This window comes from Mauremys reevesii, linkage group 4 (genome assembly GCF_016161935.1).
Source record: "Mauremys reevesii isolate NIE-2019 linkage group 4, ASM1616193v1, whole genome shotgun sequence".
Classification (NCBI taxonomy): Eukaryota; Metazoa; Chordata; order Testudines; family Geoemydidae; genus Mauremys; species Mauremys reevesii.
Window position 1 is genome coordinate 11,749,769 of NC_052626.1, and position 24,412 is coordinate 11,774,180.

The 24,412-nt window shown below is 46.1% G+C and overlaps 1 protein-coding gene across 4 annotated transcripts in view; it reads right to left on the reverse strand.

The window, feature by feature from the left end:
• Window positions 1-9,619: 9,619 nt before the first annotated feature.
• The window catches only part of ARMH4 (armadillo like helical domain containing 4), a 133,788-nt gene continuing 118,995 nt past the window's right edge, over window positions 9,620-24,412 (reverse strand). For all 4 annotated transcript variants that reach the window (XM_039536306.1, XM_039536305.1, XM_039536307.1 and 1 more), the window contains exons 6-8: window positions 17,729-17,760; window positions 10,073-10,207; window positions 9,620-9,842 (exon numbers count right to left, since the gene is read on the reverse strand). In XM_039536306.1, coding sequence (XP_039392240.1) covers window positions 9,774-9,842; window positions 10,073-10,207; window positions 17,729-17,760 — 236 coding nt within the window. In that variant the 3' untranslated portion in view covers window positions 9,620-9,773. The remainder of the gene's footprint in view (window positions 9,843-10,072; window positions 10,208-17,728; window positions 17,761-24,412) is intronic.

Sequence of the window (24,412 nt, forward strand, 5' to 3'; positions counted from 1 at the left end):
TTAATGGGGCACAGCGGTACTGCATAACCATTTAAAAGTCAGGACAGGAAGATGAATACTGTATCCATTTGGAAACTGCAGGGGAAATATATGTAAGCAGAAAGCAATTAACTGATATGGAAGCTGGCCAGGGCACTGGGGTTAAAATCCCTATTCTTGCTGAAAGTGCCAAGGAACCTTGAAGGCAATGTTTTTAGAAAGAGAAGCTGAGGTTGGTGTACAAATGCATATGTTTGCATATATAGTACTGCCATTTCCCACACAAATCAGGTGACTACATGCAAATAGCTGCTTAGGTGTCTCTAAACTATTTGTTCCTGTAATCACTTGATTTGACAATGTAGCTGGAAAAATTGCATGCACAAATATACCTATCTCATAGAGCTGGAAGGGACCCTGAAAGGTCACTGAGTCCAGCCCCCTGCCCCTGCCCGCAGGATCAGGTATTGATTTTGCCCCAGATCCCTAACTGGTCCCCCACAAGGATTGGGCTCAGAACCCTGGGCTTAGCAGGCCAATGCTCAAACCACTATGCTCTCTCTCCCACCCCCACAGGTGTGGAATTGCCCGTGAATGTTCACATATGGATCTTGGGCCGCTATATAAAAAAATTGGGCCTAATGACCAGGCATTTAATTTTATGTCTCATCTGAAAGGCAGCACTGTGCTGGGGCATCAATTCAATACTGCCTCCAAAGGAAGAGTGTGACCTACTGAGTCACCACTGTTTCTTGTGCACTGTGGGGTTTCCTGGGGATTTCCCATGCAAATACAGAGCAAGGCCCAATGCTGCTTAGCATAAGACAGGATAAACTCTCCCATCTTGAGCCTTCCCACTTCTCAACTGGAATTTAAATTTGGCCCCAATCCTGCAGTGAATTCCCTGCAGGCAGACACTGAAGCCTGTGCAGCCTGCCAATGAAGTCAACAGTCTGACCCAGGAAATGGTAATCACACTACAGCTGATGAATACATGAGATGGGCTGGAGGCTTTCACAGCTGTTTAAGGTAAGCTTCTTTTAACTTGAAAAGGTGTAGAGAGTACATGTGTACTGCTCATTGAGCATCAGTGTTAAATGAACACATTCAAAGAAGGTGATACAAATACTTAATAATGATATAACTCGTCTTAACATAACTGGCCTCTGGAAGCCTCCTGCATTCAGATGCCAAGCAGCATTTCCTCTGTCACAATCAATTCCAGCAGACAGGACAGCAGCTTCCTGTTTCTTTAGCCATCTTTGCATTTAAGCATATTTCGTATTTTAAAAACAAAACTCAAAAATATTCACAACTACATGAAGTGATTCTGACATTTTAAAGGCCAATTGCAGTTTTCCTTTGAAGACTCTGCCCTGCTGATCCTTGGGAGCGTGTTTCTCCAGAGACGTGGCTGCCATCGGAGCCTGCTTGTTTTTCTCCCAAGAAGCTTTTGTGCTGCTTTAATTAGAAATCTGGACTGATGTTCACTCCAGATTCCCCATTTCTGTTCCAGCAACATGCCCTGCAAGAGGGACAGAGAGCAAAGTCACTGGGAACTAGGCCAAGAAGAGCTTTAACTGAAACAGCGTTAAACTAAAAAAATAAACCCTGTGGCTTGATGTAGACTTGCAGAAGATTTTGCATAAGCAGAATCATATAGGTTTGTATCTGTATCTCCAACTGCAGCAGGTATCCTTGCATACATACCCTAGATACATGCCAACCATACTGTCAATGCATCGCATCACAGGGGTGGCCAAGTTAAATCCTGGTGTAGGATCAGGCCAATCGTCTTCATACACACTGTCCCATCCTACGTTACAGCCACAGGGACACATGGGCATGTCATTAGCAGAGCCAACGACAGGCTGTCCTTGTCTGGGACACACACAGCTCTCCTACTGTAAGAGGATGTGTGAACTACTGCAGGCCTGGAGCAGCCAGAGGGTCAGCTCCTCTGCTGCTGGAAATCAGGGTCGTTCCGTTGATTTTAAAGGACGATCCCATTTTACACCAGATGAGGGAGTGACCTGTCGTGACAGGGACAGCCCTCACTGGACATGCCAAGGTCAGAACAGGCTGCAAAAGGGAGAGCAGATGACTGGTGGGTAAGACTGAAGTTAAACTCCCCAACCAGTCACAAACTGTGCTTCTGATTCCCCGCACTGGTTATCAAGAAGCAAACAAGAAATCACACAGCCCCCTTTATTGCATTCCAGTTCTCTGGCTCCCAATCAGCACCTCCGTCCAGTACAGTAAGAAGTTATCTTAAACTCTGCTCACATATACAAAAATGTTCTTCTGACTCCCAAGGGTCAGCCACATTACCAGACACGTGGCAACCCTAGATGTACTCTGTACTTAGAGCACTGTAGGAAGATTCAGAGTTGGGGCGGGCAGGAGCTCCCTCTGAAGTTTAGCAAAAAACAAAAAAAAATATATATTTTTTCTACACTATTTCAGGTTTTCATCAAAACAAAACCCATGAAAATAGAAAATGTCTCCATTTTCTGCAACTGAAACCAAAAAAATATTGGCAGGTTGGGGAAATTTTTTGTTGAAATGGACAACCCCAAGGAAATGTCCGTTTTGGTGGAGAGGAAAACATTTTATGTCAAAAAAAAAATATTTAGGATGAAAAACTTCAACCAGATGTAATTGTTAGTGAAACACTGCAGAGGGTGAATGTAGGTGCCACATGGTGAATTTTAGCCATTATGATTTAATAGCCTAAGCAGCCTTGTCCATTTTTGCATGTTCTCAAGATGCATGTGCAACACATGGGATGCACCCACACACTAGGGTAGTGTATATGCAAAGGTGTTCAGATACTCCAGCCTTTGACCTATGCATGCAACGGGCATATTGAACATAAGAACATAAGAACGGCCGTACTGGGTCAGACCAAAGGTCCATCTACCCCAGTATCTGTCTACCGACAGTGGCCAATGCCAGGTGCCCCAGAGGGAGTGAAACTAACAGGCAATGATCAAGTGATCTCTCTCCTGCCATCCATCTCCATCCTCTGACGAACAGAGGCTAGGGACACCATTCTTACCCATCCTAGCTAATAGCCATTTATGGACTTAGCCACCATGAATTTATCCAGTTCCCTTTTAAACATTGTTATAGTCCTAGCCTTCACAACCTCCTCAGGTAAGGAGTTCCACAAGTTGACTGTGCGCTGCGTGAAGAAGAACTTCCTTTTATTTGTTTTAAACCTGCTGCCTATTAATTTCATTTGGTGACCCCTAGTTCTTGTATTATGGGAATAAGTAAATAACTTTTACATGTACACATGTTAGAAAAATATGGTCGACATTTTTCACTTTCAAATGCTTTCCATTCCTCTGTATCATTTGCACAAAACAAACTCTTCCTCTAATCACCTTCTGTGCACAAGTGCATTACTTGATAATGGCCTATTTTCTTTATGAAATATTTGTTGAGCTTATTTCTGGATCTCTTGGAAAAGTGCACAAATATCATGATTCAGTCCAATACAGAATTTTGCACAGACCCCTAAAACATGCAAACAAATCAGACAAGATAGAAAAGCAAACTTGGGTCTTAAAAATATGATTTAAATATTAATTAAAAAGCCAGTGAAAGTGACAAACCATAAATCAAGGATGCGAGTCAATTAAAGTTAGATATGATGGACAGCTTTTATTTTCTGATATTTTAATTTAACAAAGTGCTACATTCCATTGGTACAATATGAGCAGTAGTTCTTGTTTGGAATAGAAAATCACAGTAAAGCACAAGGGACTGCTGCTAGCATTTTATGGAAGCCATGCAGTCCAAAAAAAAAAATCTAATAGAAGGTGAACATCCAGCATGACAGACGTTTTAAAATCAGCAGCTGTACAGTGAAGGTACGTTTTGCCACGACAAGAACTGCACATCAAACAGGCCTGTTCCTCCCATTTGAGCCAAAACTTTAAACAGTGAAATTCTTTTTTGTGATGCCTACAATAAATTGTGGCTTGTGCTAGCATGAAATTCCTAACCAGGCATCCGTGAGTAACAGAAGCAAGCTGCCTGCCTCGTGCCAAGCAAAGGGACCGTTGCACTGTGGCTACGACTGGGCTGACACTTTCATGATACACCCCTATTTTCAGAGGCTGACAGTCCACTGTTGCAATGTAGGGCCAGAAACAAGTGCGGTTGTTACATTTTTTTAAAAAGCGGTTTTAAAAAAAAACAGAAGTGATTTATTTTAATACGTAAGTACAAATAAAATCAAGAAAGCCTTAAGAGATGGGAGGTTTCAGCTTACATAGGGTGACCAGATGTCGTCATATTCAGAGCTTTGTCTTATAGAGGCACCTATTACCTTGTACCCCGTCCTGATTTTTCACACTTGCTATCTGGGCACTCTACTCCCGACAGGACACGACTCCCACCCAGCCTGCATCCCGATTATTTCAAGCGGATTTGTCCAGCTACTGGTGGGAAACCCAGGCTGCTGTCTGGGAAATAATTTTAAAGTCCTCTGAAGTCTTTCCACTGTCTGCCTTTGGATCAGGCCTTAGTTAAATGGATACGCCGTTAAATGGTGCGTGCATACCGAGGGCCAGCTCCAACTCCGATTGACTTCAATGGACATTAGATCAGGCCCGGCCTCCCTTCCAAAGACATTCCAAAATGATTTTTCACTGGCAGCCTAATAATGGGCCTGGCCATCATCTTTACTTGTCTGTGCAGAGCGGGAGCTGGATCGGAAGATCCAAGTTGCAGCTGGAGTTTGTGGCATGCTCTTCATCAGAGGAAAGGCTCTCCAAGCAGTTGTCTATACCAGTGCTGCTAGAATCTGCATTATGTTGTGCTGCACGCCTGCAGCCCTCCTGAGAGGATGGTTTTGCCCAGACAATGCATGCCTGGCTAATGACAGCCCCATTCCTGGGGGAGTCATGATGTCGAGGGAGCCCAGAACAAAAGCATGGAGGATGTCTGTGGATGTCCCTGCATCTGCCGGACTGGGGCTTTCCCTTCAAACGCTATGGGAGGCTATGCCACCTGCCTCCTCGCCAGCACCCTGCGGGGGAGGAGATTAGCTGGAAACTCTGAGCCTCATTCAACGCCCACTGATGTCAATGGGCGTCTTTCCACTGACTTCATCGGGCTTTGGATCAGGTCCTCTTGAGTGTCACCTGACAGTTTCGCAGGCCCTCTGCTGCTTCCCACAGGCTTTTTCCACAAGAGGATGCACCCTGGCCCCCAGATGGACCACAGTGACCGAAACCGAACATGACCAGGAAGTGCAGCGCATCTCAGCGAGCTTGGAATTTCCTGCTGCGGCGGCTCATGTCGCCCCATAAGCAGGGGCGCTGCAACAATTTGCACAGTGGGGGTGCTGAGAGGCATGGAACCAAACTGCAAACCCTCGATATAATGGAAACCTCTTCAAGCCACGGGGTGCTGCAGCACCTCCCGCACGCCTAGTTTCCCGCACCTAAGTGCTACTTAACCATTGGGACGTTTGCATTTATCTGTCAGACCCTACTTCAGACACAGACACAGCTGTGGTTAGCACACATGCCTGGCACGGGTGGACTGAATAAAATCCGTGATATTACCGAGCTGTTCTTGGCTGTCAAACACATCGTGACAGACAAGAAGGGAGAAATGCAGCTGTTTCATTTAAATGCGGCTTCATCGTTTCCACAGGCAGCCTTCCTTTTAATTTCTTATGAACATAATGACGGTGGGGGAAAAAGAGACATGGCTGAGCGTACAAAGTTAGCACTTCCCAAACTACGGCTTTATTTGCACAATGAAAGGCTGGGGCGGCTCACTAGCAGCTTTTCCAATCCAGCAAGCTGACATCCCCATCTGAGGGGCCCTGGCCTCCTTTCAGTGCGGCCACTCCTAGCACTGGGTTCCCCCCACCCCCACCCTTCCTCTTTTCCTGCTCAGTCAACACAGGCTAGACATCTCCTGCACGGAGCCCACACTGCTGTTACCCCTCGCGAACAATCACTAGCAGGAGCACAATGCAGAGGCTGTCATTGCAGAAAGCCCTGCTGATTCCCAGCCTTTTGGGTCTCACTGAGCCGTCCCGAGTCCTCTGATTCTCATCTGCCGCAGCAGCTCACCTTCCCGCTACCAGCTCAGAGCCGTCTTCTAGGGCATCGCCGCTGGCAAAGAGCCCAGTGAGACCAGTTACTAACCTTGCTGCTCCTAAGTCAATTACACTCACTCCTGCAGAATGGTTCATGCCCTTAGCCCATACGTTCTTCCTGCGCCTCCGCCTTTAAGATGGAAGAACAGTTGCCACAAATATCCCGCCGTTGCCTGTATAGTCTCTCGCTCCCAGCCTGCTAAAAGCGGATTCTGGCTGAGACAACAGTAATTAAGCTGAGCTGGGATGAAAGTCACTCTGCTGAAGGCTTCGCTTCCACAAATCAGACCTGGCCACAAGCCCTGCCACCTCCTCAAAGAGTCCAAAGGAAAAGACTTCCCCATTACCAGACGCCCCAGCTGGAGCAGGTAGTTAAGCCAAAGCTCCTCATTTCATTAGTGTAGCAACATCCCAAAACCATTTCCCCTCCTCCAAGCAACTTCAGAGAGAGGGAGAGAGAAGAAAAGAGTGTCAAGTATCAGAGGGGGAGCCGTGTTAGTCTGGTTCTGTAAAAGCAGCAAAGAATCCTGTGGCACCTTATAGACTAACAGACGTTTTGCAGCATGAGCTTTCGGGGGTGAATACCCACTTCTTCGGATGCAAGAAAAGAGTGGGCATTCATTCCAAGAGGAAATGCTTCTCCTAGCTAGGACTGATCCCTAGCTCTGAGGGAAAGAGGCTTTAACCATTTGTTATAAGAACAAACAACCCTGCCGCTGGATTTAAACTGCATTTCAATAATTGCTATATGTTTCCCGGATGGATTTAGGCAGGATCCTTGAGATCCAGACCTCATGGACAGAGACACCTGGGAGCACCAGTGAGTGGCAGAGTAGCAAGCGGCAATAGAACAAACAGGTGATTGCTGCCAGGAGACCTGGGACTGCCTAGCAAGGCAGGAAGACCAAAGACCCGGGGGTGGAAGACAAGAGTCTATCTGGAGGTGCTGGGAGGGAAAGTCTGTCCCAGAGGGATGCTTGAGGGAAGACATGCTCCAGGGGGGACCCCAACGTTTTGTTGGAACTGGCTCTGTTTAGCCTTAGTCCACCTCCGGTTTCTGTGTGTTCGTTGAGAAATCCCTGACTCGCCATGCAGAGTTGTCAGATTGGAAGACTCATCAATAGGCGCATTTCAAATCCTGCCGGTCCCTTCTTTCACGCTCAAGGGAAACCGCCGTAACATGGGAAAGAGCTACTGCAAAGTACCTCGGTTTGGGTGAGCAAACTCCATTGCTTGTTATTAAACATCACATTTGTGCACGACGTTCTGCAGACCGCTGACCTTCCGTTTCCAGCGGGAGAGCTCTCACTATCCCAGAGGAGGAATCCCATTTTTCTGGTTCACACTGTATACGCTGGTTAGTATGTGGGCTGTTTCCTGCACAGTCAGCAGTCAGTCCAATTTTCAAAGCATAAGCCTCAGCTTTGCACACACAATCACGTGCCTGTGCAGTGTTTGATCACTGTCATCTGTGCATGCCAATGATAGAATGTACACACTCAAATGTTACCGGCCCCCGCAGGGTGGAGGGTATGGGCAGGGTGATAGGGCAGAAGTGGGGCCTCCTTGTGTCTCTGGCTTCTGTATCATCCCCATTGGTGTAACTTGCAGGGCTTTGCTATGTCGCATCTTGGCAAGTAGCCAGTCCTTTTCACCTTTACAAAGAATTCAATCATACCCTGTCTATTCTTCAAACGCATCTCTCGTACTTCTTTCAAAGATTTAGAGGGATCGATCTAGATAAATGAGCAGCCTCCTGACCTTACTTGACTCATCTTGTCTCCTTGACTCGTAGCAGCTTAAATCAAGGTTCCCTCTAATGGGGCAATTTCCAATTTGGGAATAAGGATTTTTGCATACATGTAATATGGATGCAGAACGAAATAGCCATCTCACGGCACGCCAGAGCAGAGGAAATAAGGGGCATTTTTAAAAACACAACAACAACAAAACATGGCATGCATTCTGGGCTGAAACAACCAGCCAACCAACCAGCTCAGCAGCAATGCCCCTTCTTTCCGGTTCAGTTCCAGAAACATGTTTTGCTAATTCACTGTGTTATTTTGCGATCAACTGTACATGTTGATGCTGCTCACGCTTGCTGATGAAATGACCAGTAAGGCCACTTTCCTCCAGCTTCAGCCACCTGTGGCCGCATGTACTACAGCCTTGATTGCCTTTCCACCTATGGCCACACACACCCCATCCTAACAACTTCCTAATCTATGGCTGCCTTCACTCCAGCCTCAGCTGCCTTCTGGCCTGTGACCCCATGTTCCCAATCTGACCCCATTCCACCCACAACCACACATGCTGCAGCCCTGACTACCTTTCCTTTTGGCCACATGTATCCCAGCCTTGACCTCCTTCTCCACTGATGGGGGCCTTTGCTATCTATAACCATACGTACCCCAGCCATGACTGCCTAGCCATCTACAGTCACATGCACGGCAGCCTTGTGCTGGCACAACTTCTAAACCTGATCTGAATCTGGTCCAAAAAAATCTGTCAGCCACAGGTGAGGTCCTCTTCAGCACTCAAGAGGAGAGCTCCTTTCGCATGAGCCAGCAGCCTGTGCTTCGTTTGCCTTCTGTACTGCATCCCACACACCACCTGCTTTCCTGATCAATCAGACGACAGGACACAGCCACAGCATTATGCACCTTCCATGGTGCAGAGGGCCACAGGTGTTTGTGACGCTTATAAGAGTTAGTTACCAATTGTGAAAAGAGACCGACACTCGATTATTATTTCTCTAGCACCGCTAAGAGGGCAGAGCTCCGCTTGATAGGTGAACCACGCCAAACAAATAATCAGACAAGCCCCTTAAGATGAAAACTCTCTAGCCTGCTTTTCCCGTTTCCTTTGCCTGCTTGATATTCCAGCAGCACACTGAATAAAAGCTAAGAGATTCATGCAAAGAGCATCTTAGCATTTGTCAATGTGCGGGCGGCGGCATTTGTTGTGCTGTTATAATGCTGGTGAAAACTGCACTGAATATTTAGGCTATGAATCGTGTTTTGTTGCCATTTCCATATGTTTTCCCTAAACATGGAACACAGTTAAAAAGAGGATTTTAAAAAAGGACAAGGGAAATTGGGGCAAGGAATGTACAAATGAGTCTATTATTATGTCTATAATTGGACTGTACTTGGGTGTCTCCCTGTTGACAAGGGAGGTGGTTCAAGTGTGTAGTTTGTTAATTAAGCAGAACAGCTAATTTTAGCACTGACAAACTCTAGTAAACTCCGGTAATATAACATTTACAGTTAACTAATTGGACAGAAGTCATTCTCGGTTAAAGTTTCCATCCTGAAATTAGGTGACAGCAATAATTATGATTAGTTACCATCAGCTGGAACAAAAATATTACACTGTGATCAAAACAAAGTCATCATCCATTAGTATCGGCTCCAGCTGTAACAATACGTATTCTGCATTTCAATGAGGTGCACTGTGTGAATGTGTAATCTCACTACGGTGTAAAAACAAACATCATTGCGCATTACATTTAGAATACAACATGCCTGTTTTGCCAGGATGTAAAAACCGCTACACAGTGGCACGTGGTGGCTGATAGCAGTGATGCAGCACAAACGCCTTCCTTCTTCTCCCCTTGCCCCCGAAAAAGTCATTGGAAATCACAATGGCTCCGCAGTCAGGTTCAAAATTCATCTTCAGAGCTATCAGCTAAGAGCATTACTCGATCTTGCATGCTGTTAAATTCCCTCTGCTAAGGAAAAGAAAAGAAACATTGCACAGCTTCAATTACAGGGGCAAAACCTTTCAATTCCTTCACCCGCCCTCCCCCACTATAATGAATATAATCTAGAGCAGTGGTCCAGTCCAACCCAAACACACAAAGATGCTCCACAATTAGCTTGTATTTACTCTATGAACCAGAAATGGGAACAGGAGAGTGGTCAGGAGAGCAGATCTGGGTTTTCTTTCCATGTGCTGTACCTTTCTTTTATGCCTTTTGGAGCCGTTTCTCCTTCGGCGATTCATGATCTTAATGCTGTAGAGCGCTCCCAGGATAAACAGGGCTCCAGCTATACCAACCCCCACAGGAACCAGCATCCCCGACATGTATCCCGCCTACATGAAAAGGAGACAATCACAGCAATACTAAAGAGGCAAGCCATTCAAGGTGGTCCTTTTTCTACTAGCGTAAGACCGCAGTATATTTCCATGCTTCATGTTACAGCATGTTCCCAAACGCAACCACCCCTGAAAAAAGTGGGAAGGGCTCAGAACTATTTATAACACCACCTCGCTCTTATATCGTGCTTTTCATCAGTAGCTCTCCAAGCGCTTTATAGGCGCGGTATCATTATCCCTTTTAAAATGCATGGAGACACAACAAAATGAATGGTCTAGCCTTCAGATATACATGTTTATCAGCCTCAGTTTTTGCATAAGAACATAGGAGGTGACAGACTGGATCAGACCCGAGAGCCTTCTACTCCAGTTCCTGATTCTAATAGTAACCAGAGCCAGCTGCTTCAGAGGAGAATGTAAGAATGCTGCAGAAGGCAGATATAGGAAAATCAGCCCTCCACATGAGTTTTTAGTGAAAGCAAGATAATTTGCTATATAGCCTAAGACGAGTCTCTTTGCATGATACCTGGCCTATTGAGGTGTTTGTACTGTGTTCAGCACTGCGGGATCTGAAGATTAGGGACAGACTAAATGAGTTTCAGACAGCATCAGCCCCCTCACGTGTTTTAAATCCCTGCCTGAGCCAAACCTCTAAAGGGTCAAGTTCCATTAAAAACTCTGGATTAAAGTCACCCCTGGCATACGCGGCTGCAACTCCACTGACATCATTGCGTACAGCAGTGTGAAATTTGCCCCTTTGCCTTTTCAAGGCTAGCCGGGGTTTAGAGTTGGAATGACTCTGCGCTCCCTCCCAGCCTGTAACCACCTTTGCTCCAATGGCTGCACAGGGACAGTCGTCGCAATGAAAAACGCAGGATTTGACAAGACTTACCACAGTTCCGTACTCTTAAGAAAGGAAAGAAACGAGGCACTGGATTGCAAATGCTGTGGGCGGGTTGCATAGTGTCACTGCTACCAGATGACTCAGTGGGGGAGAGAAAAAAGCCTGTGTTGTATGTGTATAACTAATTGTGTGCCTAGATGGGCGTGACCACAGTCCCGTTGCATGTTGAACACCACACCCCTGAAATGAGGTGTGCCGAAATCAGAGCGCAGAAATAAAAGGGCCTGGGCTTACGTGAGCTCAGGTTAGGGAACAATTGGCCAGGAGCTTCAGTTCTCTTATGGAATCACGGCCACTTCTTTGCACTCCCTGGTGCATGGTTAACTGTGCGCTGCTGTGTGCTTAAAATGCATTCTTTGAAACTGTAGTCCCACTCAGCCAGGGCTAACGTCACCCTCCACCCAAAGGCCTTCTGTCCCACTTATCTGCCAGGGTGCGTCTGTGCCTGTGTGCGCGCGCATGCGTGTGTGTGAGGAATAGCTGGTGTACCAGGATGTTGGGGGATGTGTGTGCACACGAGCGTGTGGAGTGGCTGTCATGCAACCATATGGCTGCAGAGAATAATGGTCATCCTCCATTTTGGAAGGCGGGGTTCTGGACTGCAGAGAGCAGGACACACTGGCTTGCTGCGGGCGCTCATTGCTGGGCTAATACCTCTGTACAAATAATTAGGCTGTTAAATACAAGCTCTCCATCTGTAATAAGGAGAACACCACATCGATGGGGGCCATACTGGCATTGACAGGGAGTCTCTGCACTGCCTACGAACGCTGGGCAAACAATGGATTTTTCAGTTTGCTGGAAATCCTGGGGAGAAAAATTGTTTCAGGTCAACCCAAAATTGAACATTTTCAAAATTTAGGAGCAATCAAAAGGTCAGGAAAAAATGCTTCAACTAGAGTGTTTCGTTTTGATTTCAAGTCTCCCCACTCTGCTTAAAAATAAAATTGAAGGTAATTTTGAAACAAAAAGTTGCTTTGGATCAAAAGTGTCAAAACAAAACTTATGATTTTTTTCCCCAACTGAAATAAGTCACCGAAATCAACACGAATTTGGTAAATATTCTGGGCAACCTGAATCGGCTTTTTCCACCAAGACAATGTTTTGGCTGAAAAATTTTGCCCCGGAGGAGGTCTCTGTACTAGCTTCAGACAGGCCAATGGGGAGGGAGGTGCTGTGGACATGATAACAGGGCGGTGACAGAACCTATGTTTAAACTGATCCAGTGGCCCAAGATTTCCTGCCCAGAGGGATCTATTCCAGCCCAGCTGCTGAAATAGTGGCAGTAGAGGAGTTGTACTGCAGCCCCAGACTGTGCCCACAGATTGGGGAAAGAGGGTAAATGCCCAACTCCATCCCACTCCCGCTTGCTTCCATGCACAAAGCCAAATTACTCTGCCTGTTTGTAAGGAGGGGTGAATTTCCTGCTGCATAATTTAAGTGTGCAGTACAGTGCTACTAAGGGAATGCTGTTATCACAGCTGAGACTAGGGTGACCAGACAGCAAATGTGAAAAATCAGAACGGGGTGGGGGGTAATAGGAGCCTATATAAGAAAAAGACCCGAAAATCAGGACTGTCCCTATAAAATCGGGACATCTGGTCACCCAAGCTGAGACACAACATGTAACTTAGCCAAGAAGAAAACACCCGCCATGAGAAATGCAGCAAGGATAACCTGATTTAAATTCACTATTAAGTATAAGAAAATTTGCATTGCCTGGGAGTTTATAATCAGGGAAATGGCCAGTAACCAAAAAAAAAAAAAAAAAGAATATTTAGGAAATAACTTCTAGAGTTACAAAAACACTTTTTTAAAAATGTGTGTTGTTTTACATTTTACTGTTTTAAATGAAAGTTCACCCACATTTTTAGTGCTCCTATGGTTTGGATGCACCCAACAGTTGCACGTGCAAACAGCTCTGGCATCGCACACACAGCTCCTTACCCTTCCATATATGCACACACAAATGCAAAGGTAAGTGACCAAAATGGTTTTGACACATATAGATGGATGCATGCACAATTCAGAGGCCTGCTGAAATTGGGGGCCTTTTAGTTTTGGTCCTCATTCATGTGCAATCATACACATCCAACTGAGGGAGTCTAAAGCTAGAACAGAGGTGGGCAAACTACAGCCCAGGGGCTGCATCCGGCCCTCAGACGTTTTCATCCGGCTCTTGAGCTCCAGCCGGGGAGTGGGGTAAGGGGCTTGCCCCACTCTGCACTGCTCCCAGAAGCAGCTACATGTCTCCTCTCCAGCTCCTACGTGTAGGGGTAGCCAGGGGGCTCCGCACAGTGCCCCTGCCCCAAGCGCTGCCCCCCAGCTCCCATTGGCCAGGAACCGCGGCCAATGGGAGTTGCAGAGCGGTGCCTGCGGACGGGGTGGCACACAGAGCCACCTGGCCGCGCCTCTGTGTAGGAGCTGGAGGGGGGATGTGGTGCTGCTTCTGGGAGCTGCTTGAGGAGAGCGCCACCTGGAACCTGCACCCCGACCCCCTCCCATGTACCATCCCTCTGTCCCAGTCCTGATCCCCCTCCCACCAGCCAAACCCCTCAGTCCCAGCCTGGAGCACCCTCCTACACTCCCAACCCCTGATCCCCAGCCCCACCCCAGAGCCTGCACTGCCAGACAGAGCCCTCACCTTCCCCCTGCATCCCAACCCCCTGCCTCAGTCCAGAGCCCCCTCCCGCACCCTGAATTCCTCATTTCTGGCCCCACCCCAGAGCCTGCACCCCCAGCCGGAGCCCTCACCCCCTCCCACACCCCAACCCCCAATTTCGTGAGCATTCAAGGCCCGCCATACAATCTCCATACCCAGATGTGGCCCTCGGGCCAAAAACTCTGCCCACCCCTGTGCTAGAAGAATCTGACACATGCTTTTTAACCGTAATTACTTTTCTTCCATAAACCACTAAGTGGAAAAAATGCTATTCGGCAAGCATTGCCTTTGGATTTTAAACTGGAGACTGAACATACAGACTCTCCCCTGAGAAAGAAGTTGTTAGTGAGAGCTGATTTATACACTGGCCACATCATAAACCCCTCTTAATATCATGGCTCTATCAGAACGGTCACCGGAATGTAGCCATGTTGGTCCCAGGATATTAAAGACAAAGTGGGTGAGGGTCCAATAAAAGATATTACCTCACCCACCTTGTCGGTCTGGTACAGGGCTTTTCCCATAGTAACAGCTTTATCCCTGAATCCCAAGGCCTGAGAAACGTGTTTGCTGTTTGTTTGCATTCACTGGTTCTTTAATGGCACATTACTGGGTGCTGCATGTGCATTCTTTGAAAATGTAGCCTCACTCAACAGGAAAGACAGCTGCCTGCTTTAAAGTTACTGCGAAAGGAGGTTAGGAAGAATACAGTTGAATGGCTAAATTTCAGAGTTAATTAAGGTGCCTTAATTGTGTGACCTAATTAATACACTATGGGCATTTCTATTCCTGGAACTTTGCTGTGAGTGCAGACTGCGAGGGGAGGTTGAAACGCTTGCTGTTAGCATTAGCCCAGGCCTGGTTTCCAATCCAGAAATCTGTGTTTGTTCTGTGTCAGAATCTTGATTCTCTAGCCAGCCATGACCCTAACAAATCTGTGCTCCTTTCTAGAGCTTCCTCGTGCAATTGTGTCAGGGTCCCGTATCCAAACCCTGGCCCTACTCCCTCCCATCCTAGCCTGTGGAGCGCTGCGTGCATACTCAATGGGAAACCCCACTTCAGGGGCAGCTGTGTAGCCACTCCTCTGCCCCCAGCCCCGGGGGTGGAACCTGACTGCTCCCATGAAGGTGATGTTTGGCAGGTTCTGCACGTGAATAGGGCCTGCCTGACTCCACAGGGCTTGGAAGGGTCAACAACATAGGACTTAAAGAGGCCACACGGGGCATCACTCTACATGTTGGCTGCAAGTGGGATAGAGCTAGCTGGGGCAAAGAACCCCCCTTGTGACATTTGGAAGAGGGGGAAGACACTCCCATGATATATAACCTCCGCCCCCCACTGAAGAGGAAAGGGGACATCAGTTTAGTGACCCCTTATCTGCGCATCCCCTGTGGCATTTCCACAGCCCTTGAAGGGAGGATAGAGACAGGATTGCAAGGATGGCTCGTTTACATGCTCCCTGCCTCCCAAAGCAGTTCCAGGCAGCATTCACGCAGAACCACGGCACGCTCCCTTCGGCCCAGGGCCTGAGCCATCAGAGATCAGATGGGCTGGTGGAGAATTGGGACAGGAGGCAGTAAGGGGTTCAGGAATGCAGTCCTGAGCAGAGAAGAGAAAATATTAAGCCTAAATCTTACTAGGAATCTCAATAGGGGAAAGGACACAAGAGGGTGAGTGAGTGGTTTTATTTAGCATTTTATTTTGGGGTGTTTATTTTTTTGAACTGGAACAAAGTGTTACTAGATAATATAAAGTAGCATGAAAAAAAAATCAGCCCCGGTATAATTGCCAACCCCTGGGGTGTCTGTGAATCTGAGGCAAAACCCGCCGTAATGGGGATGCTAACTGATTTTTTTTTACACTGGAACAACGGCAGTAAAGCCCGGGTGGGGGCACAGTAATGAAATATGGCACCAGCCTTGCAACAGGCTCAATCGATATGATAAAGAACAGAGCAATTCCGATTTGAAATTGCACAGTGCACAGGCGTCTGCAACAGGGAAAGGAAAAAGCTGGAGAGGGAAGTGCCAGGAGGAGAAAAAGGAAAGACATGCACTCGGTGAGAAGAAAAATGACACCAAGTCAGTGCAATGTACTGGGGTAGCTTTGGCAATAGCCGGCGACACATTTGTGTGCATGCCACAGTCACTCAGGACACTCAGTCTTGGTCTTTGTTTTCATCATGAAGATGGTTTTCTCCCTCCCCCCAATCTTGAGTCTTTTGAGGTGGACTGGCTGAGTCCTAGGCTAAGATGTTTTGCTAAAAGCCCCACACTGGACCTCCTCGCTAGCACAGGCAGACAAGCACCTCAACATAGGACAGGTAGAAACTCACCTTAATCCCCTCACACAGACCATTCCAGGAAAACCGCTATCCTGATCCCTTCTCCCCCATTATATTGATGGGCTCGGGTAGGTGGTGCTGGGTGGGGGTGAGTGGAACTGCTGGGACTCAGGGATCAGTGTTATTTTCCCCTTGTGATCATCGGTCCAGGCCCTGAGAGCTTTCGTTCTAATCTTACCAAAAGGGGTTCGAAGCCCTAGTGAGTCACAAACTGTGTTTTAAAGCCCAGGGGCCACCTGATTTATTCTTCTTTGGCTTCCGTTTCTTTGTTGTCAATTAAATAACATTGCAATAGCTTCACAACATTACGAAATTTGTATTTCTCCCTGGGCAGTGCCTGAGAAGCTGAGTCCCACCCAGCGGTTGGTGCAACAGATCCTCCTTGAAGCCACCGACAACTCTCCAGGGAAGTGAACAAAACACCGGGTTCCACTGGTGTTTTCGTTGCTCCCACACCTCCTCTTGGCTTTTCTGGGCAGTTTCAGCTCTTCTTGAACGAGGAGCCAGCAGCAGCCGCATGGCGTGCGCGCTCTCTCTCTCTCTCTGTCATGCTCTCTCTCTCGTGTGCTCTCGCACTCGCACACTCGCATGCACTTGCTCACTCGCACGTGTGCTCTCTCTCATGCGCACACCCTCTCTTGCTGTCTCACGCGCATGCCCTCTCTCGCTGTCTTGCACGCACACCCTCTCTCGCTGTCTCTTGCATGCGCTTGCTCTCTGAAACACACACTCTCTCTTGCACACACACCCAGCCTCTCTCGCACGCGTATATGTGCTCTCTCGCACGTGCACTTGCTTCCTCTGTCTTGCATGCACGCACTCTCTCTTGCACGCACACACTCTCTCTCATGTTCTCTCTCATGCACACTCTCTAGCTCTCTCACACGCGCTCTCTCGCTCGCTCTGAGGTGAGAGGGTTCCAGAGCGCTGGCCCATAGGTCTACACTGCAGTGAAACAGCCCTGCAGCCTGAGCCCTGCGAGCTCAAGTCAGCTGGCAGGGCCAGCCGTGGATGTCCAATTACAGAGTATCGATGTACCCTTACACTGTGCTGGGAGAGGGCTCCAGAGCGGAGGCCAGGCTGGAAAGGAGAGGGGAGGAAGGTCAGGCAGCAATCCGAAGGTCAGGGGGGTTTAGAACAGGCACGTGAGCGGTACCAAGGAAGGGTGCTGCACTAGGACAAGGGAACACACACCATCATATCCTAAAAACAGTCACACTCCCCCTATGCTTTAGAAGTGCATGTTCGTGGGGTTACGGCACCTCAATCTTAGGTAGAGCAAACAGCACAGGCATCCTCCCTGCCTGAGGGCAGTGCTAATCCCTCAGAGCCGAGCTACTGAGATCCCTTCCCAGGCCTCCAGGGAGACAAGAAGGAAAGAGAGAGAAAAAAATTTCAGCCTTTCCAGCAGCCAGGAATGGAAAAAGAAATGCTCCCTGCCTCTCACCAACCAGGAGATGGAAGGAGAGGAAAGAGAAATTATCCACCCAGATCTCAGTGACCCATAGAACTCCCCCAAAATAACTTCACCAGTCTAGACTTCTTTTTTCCAAAAGTCCAAATGTAATTGTCTTTAAAATCAAACAAGGGAAATAAAGAGTTTCCTACCTTATCTTTTAGCTTTTCCATCCAGCTTCTCACTAAAAAATAAGGAAGAGAAAAATATATGAATTGCAGTCATAATTTGTATCTAATTAATGCAATATGAGTAACAAGGCTGTTTACAAATAGCCACAATAAGCTTGACAGATGGATAACATTTTCATTAGGTTTCATATTTTCTCAGTTATTAAGTAGACAGAATGCAGCAAATCTGCCAGAAAAGAAACTTTAACAAATGCTGCTTGATGGGAGATGAACTGGCATCGTTTTGCATGATCCGGGCCTCACTGGACTCAAGAGGGAAAAAGAAAAGACGATAAAGATTAATGTTCCGCGTTCAGTTCCCTCATCCCAGCAGTTCCCAGCATGTGTGTAGAGTTTGTAATGGGGAAAAATCTGGTGGTGAGTGGTCGATTGTAGATTCTCCAGGCAATGTGGCTGACTGCTTCTGTTGAACTCTCCCGTTCAGAAGGATTCTTTTCTCCGTAAAAGGGTACATTTATCTTGGAGACTGAAAACTCCTTTTCCCATTGGGTTCACAGACAGCTCTTATGCATAGGGCTGCATTCTGGTTTGTCCAGAGTGGGTGCACTAGAATGGGAGAGCCTTTCAAGGGTCTTCTTACTCCAGCTATGTGTGACCAAGGCATGTTGACCTAGCATCCCCTGAGTACTGTGGTGTGAGTGAAGCCAGGTCTGAGTCCCCACTGCCCACCTGCTGGCCTCTGGTGCTGGAAGGGACATACGCTACACCTTTCACCAGCTGGTTTCAGGAGCACTATTCAGCATGCTCCCTCAAGCAGTCCCTGAGGCAGTCTGCCGGCATCTGCCCTGGAGAAATCTGCTCAGGCCCTACAACTCTGCACACACCCACAAAGGAGAAAGGGCACAATTTGTCCCTTAGATTGAAGAGTCTGCAGAGCAGGAAATGTGTCTTACTCTGTAAGATTTTGCCAAGCGTTGTGTATGTCTGCAATGCTACACAAGTTATTATTAATTATTAATTATTATTAAAAAGTAATAGTAAATAACCAAGAGTCATTCAAAACCAGAATCTAGTCAAAGTCACAGTTTTGGCCACCCGTGGCAAACAAAACTGGCCCTGCCTTCTGACAATACAGGGGAATCCATGTTTGAAAAGCACACGTTGAAAACAGTCTCTCTGAATGGTCTATTATTCCAGTTCTCCACTAGTTTTATTCTGCCTTTAAGATGCTCATATCAGCTGGTCTCTACTCCAGATCCCTGTTACAAAAAAAGACATCCCCTCCTATTTAGGGACTGCTGAGAAACTCATCAGTACTGCACAACTGCTGTAGAAGGAACATGTGAGAGGAATGAGGAGTGCTCAGCTACTGCATTGTTCCTGTGACTGACTTAATTCAAGACACCATAGAGAAGTTTCTTCAGATTTCTACTGGATTGAAATTGTGCTCCCAGCACGTTAACTGGCAACAAATGGAGGTTGCTGAGCCCTCTTGTGACAAGAAACCGGCAAAGCAGATAGGGGTGCAGCCACTAGTGACATGAGTTAGATACTCGCCTTTGGCTGAAATAGCAGAGCTGCTGATTTCAGACCCTAGTGCCCCCAGTTCAAGTCTCAGCCCCAGGAAGGTTGGGGTCACCAAAGACCCACCTATCAGATTAAAGGGAAGCTATTTTCTGAGCCAGCTGCTCACCTTTGCAAATGCAAGTCATCTGTCCATGCACAAACTAGATAGTTCCCTGTTTCTACCCAATTACAGGAAGGTCATGCAGGGTTATGTGGGACTATCTGGTGACACAGCTCTTAAAATGTGGCCCCTTAGGGAAGGGGCCTGCTCCATTCTCCTTCCCTCTCCCCCAATGTTTCCCACTGTTGTACCCACTAGTTCAGTTCTACTGATCGCAGAAATGGTGGGAGCACGAGTGGAGACCAGCTACTGGTGCCTTCAGCACCGTATTACTTACCATTGCTCAGAGTAAGCCTAGAAGACATGGTGGTTAAAACACCTGTGGCCACCAGTGAACATTCTACACTAGCCAGTCTGCTCTTGCTACCACTGAAAGCGCTGAAATAGCAGCCGCGGGAATGCTGGGTGCTGGCGAGAGGACTCAAAATACTTTGCAGACTTGTACTGCTGTGTGGCAAAGGGACATCCAAGGAGCTCTCCATGGTGCTGCACCAGCACTGGGCTGTTTGGTGACTCAGACGAGCTGTCCCCTTATAGGTTCATTGCTATGGCAGCTGGATTTGTGACTTTTGCTACACTCTTTCCTAGGGAATGGAGTACATGCAGTCCCACGTGGAGCAATACACCAATCCGGGGCTTCATTAGGTCAGTCATGGGACCTTATTGGAACTGGGAGTATCCTCCCAAGGGATTTCTGGTTTAGTTACAAATGCATTGCAGGTTCATGCTATCACCAGCTGAGAGTTTCAGAGGTAAGATAACTCATGTCATACCAAAGAATTAAACCCTGCTTCGTGTCATGCACTATGGAGTTAAACATCAAGATAATCGCAAAGAACTGAAAATGATTAACAGTGAGAGCACCATTTATTAATTCTACTGACACTGCTAGATTCAGCACAGGGCATTGAAGACAAAATGCTTGGCCTTTGGGACATCTGCCATCATTTTATATGGATGTATCTCTCATAGGTAAGAGGCAGTGGACTAGTGAAAAACAGTTCTTTTATCAATGTACAGCGATTATGTTTTAAACAGTAGTCAAGGATCCACTTTTCACTGTGGGAGAGATTAGATCTGTTCATAATTTTGGATGGATGGGTGTTCTTTCAGGTAATACTTTCCCCAAGCTACATTAGATCCCAAATGTAATCTGACACATTTCCTTCATGGAGAGAGACCTGATTTATAAAGGATACCTCCCTATAGGGCATCACTGCAAAGATTTCACTTGCAGTATTAACGTGTGCCTGCTGGCATATTAAAAGAGCGCCACTGAAAGCACTTTTACAAGACAGTCTAAGGCGGCTTAGAGCATCAGAATATTATGGGTTATAGGCCTTGCATTAACAAAGGAAACAGAAGTAACGAAACAGAGGTTAACAATGGACAAAGCATGAAATTCACAAGTGGCCTTGTAAATAACCAGCAGGTAGTAGATAAAGAAATATTAAGGGTCATGTGTGATGACTTTGCAGCTGCAGCCTTGTTTACTAACATTTACTAGCATATGAATTCATGCTTAGTCATTTGTTAACTTCTGTTTTCTTTCATTGCTTGTGCCAGGCCTACACGGGTGCGTGAGAGGGTATATCCCATGGGGACAGGAGTGAATGGCCTTTAAATCTGTCAGATAAAAATAGGGATAGACAAACTGGGTGGGAAGAAATGAGATCCAGCCCAAACACTGTCATGATTACTAAACTAAACTAAGCCAATTTTAAAGGTTTGGATCAATTTGGATAGTGCCCATTTAATAATCAATAACACCTTCTGTTAACATAGCATCTTCCATACCTAAACAAATAGAGGGTACAAAGTCTCACACACACTTTGAAATACAGCCATGGAAGAAATGTGGCAATCGACAAGTACATAGTCACACTGTTGTTTAGATCAGAAAGAAGCATATAGAGTATCTAACTGAACTGTTCTAACTTATGCCAGTGGGCTGGAGTAGAAACAGATACACCCTGTGACTTACACACACACCCCACCCACACACAGATGCCTTCTTCTCCAGCCCTGTTCATGGGTCTTCAACAGCCTTTAAGAAGTGCTTGCTTTGAATTGGATTCCCTTTTGAATATTAAGTTAAGCAAGGGAAATACGGAGAGAAAAGCATAGGTCTATACTCCCTGCATTGTGCTACTACATGTAAAACTAAACTGTAACTTTCACTTGCATGTCAAAGAGAAATACTACTCTATGCCTCATGTGCCTTGCACTGGCCCTGAGAGGGTTAAAACCAGCCTAGGGAGGCTGAGCGGCATGCAGACAAAGGAGGGGCTGCAGGGGAAACAGCCAATTAGGGTGACGACTGCAGACAATTAGGGCGATGGCTGGACCAGCCAATCAGGGCCCAGTCGGCCCATATAAAAGGAAGCTGCAGACCAGAGGGAGTTAGTCTGCTGCTGGGAGCCCTAGAGAGAAGACTGGCTTCCTACAGAGAGACCAGCACCTGGGGACGGGCAGGTGCTAGCAGGGACCAGAGGAGCTAGGGAGAGCTCCTGATGGGCTGCCAGGACTTACAGGCTCAAGGCCCTGGGAAGAGGGCAAAGGAGCTGGAGGAAGGAGCATAAGGAACTGAGGCTGCAGGGAAGTGGCCCAGGAATAGAGACAGTGAGCAGGAAGGAAGATGCAGCAGGAAGCTGCTGTTTGTAGGGTCCTTGGACTGGGGCCTGGAGTAGTGGGTGGGTCTGCCCCCCCCACTAGCCACTGAAGGAGTGGCCCAACTGTGGACTGCCAAGCCACGAGGACTGACCTTGTGACACCTCCTTATATTTCACTGAGCAGAAAATGAAAGAGAAAGCAGGTGATATCTGACCAATGCTATTGCATGGGAAAATTCTATTTAAAAAACAAAAATATTGAAAAAAAATATGGCAAATCTTCAAGTAAATTCTGCTAAAGTTGCATAAAGTAATAAAAGAACTGAGCTTCTTAATTAACTAAGCTATTATTTGTCCATTCCAGTTTCCTATGCTAGATGCAGTAAGAGTCTGATGAATTCTCAAACTTGTATTGGAATAGTTATAGGTCCAAAATAAAATTCAATGCATATTTTGAAGATTTAGCTGGAAGTCGTAGATATATACACATAAATATAGCTTGTTAGAGCTTTAATTATGCTAAATTTGCCTTAATTCAAGTTAAGCACAAAACCCATTTGTTATCTGTTTTTCACAATAATTACATTGCAGTAGGAATCTCATGAATAGAATGACCTACTTCCTTGTAAAAGAACAACAACTGAGCATCTCTAAAGCAGCAATTAATGTAAGGATATTTTTAACAATTCTTATCTCGGAGGTTGATACTTCCACGGGGGAGAGGATAGTATAACATTCTAATCCCTATTTTCAAAGAATATTAAAGTTTGCTTCATTCTCTCACTCTTCAAAACAATACTAGGATGTCTTCTAGGACACACGTATGTTGAGACATGGATCATTATTTGCCTTATGCACTGACCATCTGTTGTTAAAATAGGCCCCAGTTCAGCAATGTATTTAAGTATGTGCTCAAGTTACTAATAAATAATAAACTGGCTCAGCAAAAGGCCTCAACAGTCCCATGTAGATGAGCTGACTTCAGACTTTGGAGACCATGAAGTCCACCGGCGTGCACAGCGTTTTTGAACTGAACAGCATGTGAACATGTGGCGATGCCCTAGGACAGTTTATTTGCTATTGCATCAGTAACACTTGTTGTCCTTGCCCTTTCACTGACTGCGATTGTCAAAGTAATTTTCTGTCATTAACTTGTGGATTATAGTGAATTACAAAGTATTGATTTTATCGTGATCCAATATATAAAACTAATTTTAGCACTAAAGGGAGAAATGACAGAACTGTTGTGATTTTAAAAGCATGTTCTGTCCAATTATTTTGAATATACAAATATGGAAAGTAAGACTGATAACTGTTCTCACAGCAGGTGCAGTTTGTTTAGCTACCATTGATTATATATGTGAATATAGCCTCTATTATACATAATTATTCATAAAATATTAGTATTCTGTCCTGATCGTAAAAGGGGAACCTTAAAGATAATATCTTCACATGAAAATGAAATCTACCTTGAGAACACCAGTGACTGTCATTTAAATCTTTTAGAGATTAGCAAATAATTTCTGACAATTTATTAAACTAGTTTTGTCTAATTCCTGCTCACAAAACGTCTGAACAGATTGCGACACTTCGATGGATTGCATTTTTACAAATTTCTGCACTGAATAATTCTTTGTCTTTAGATTGCTCAAACTGAGCATACTAGAACTAAACATGCAAGTGAGGGATTCTCAGAAGCTCACAGTGTTAGCCAAACTCAATGGGGAGTCTGAACCACTGACTTCAGTGGGAGCAGAGTTAGGCCAGCAATGAGATTTGTTGAAAATTCCAGGTATAATTTATAATTTTCATAGTAATTTATATAATGTATTTTATGCAACTCTCATTAAAATAAGGTGCCACAAGGCCTCCTCGTTACAAGGTGGACACAGATGATCGTCCTGTGGTTAGAGCATTAGCCTAGGACTTGGGAGACCTGAGTTGGATCCCCTGTTCCATGACAGCCTTCCTGTGTGACCTTGAGCAAGTCATTTAATCTCTCTGTGCCTTGGTTTCCCGTCCATACAATGGGAATAATAGCAATACTCTACTTCACAGGGATGCTGCGAGGATAAATACATTATGAATTGTGAAGTGCTCAGATCCTATGGAGATGTGGGCCAGACATGTACTACAGATTGAAAGTCTTGTTCTGTTGATTCTAATAAAAATGTAACAAGCTTTGGGAAAGCTAAAAACCTTGGCTAAATCCACTGAAACAGACTTAGCTCTGATAAAGTCGTCATTGATCTAAATTCAAGGATATTTTGATCGCCTCTCTTTATAGACAGGAGAGATTAGATATGATTTACAACAAAGAAGAGAAAAGGAGCTTTGGAAGCTACCTCTGACTTAGTTTTTGAAGAGACTCTCTGGCAACGTACATCCCACATGAATTATTCAATG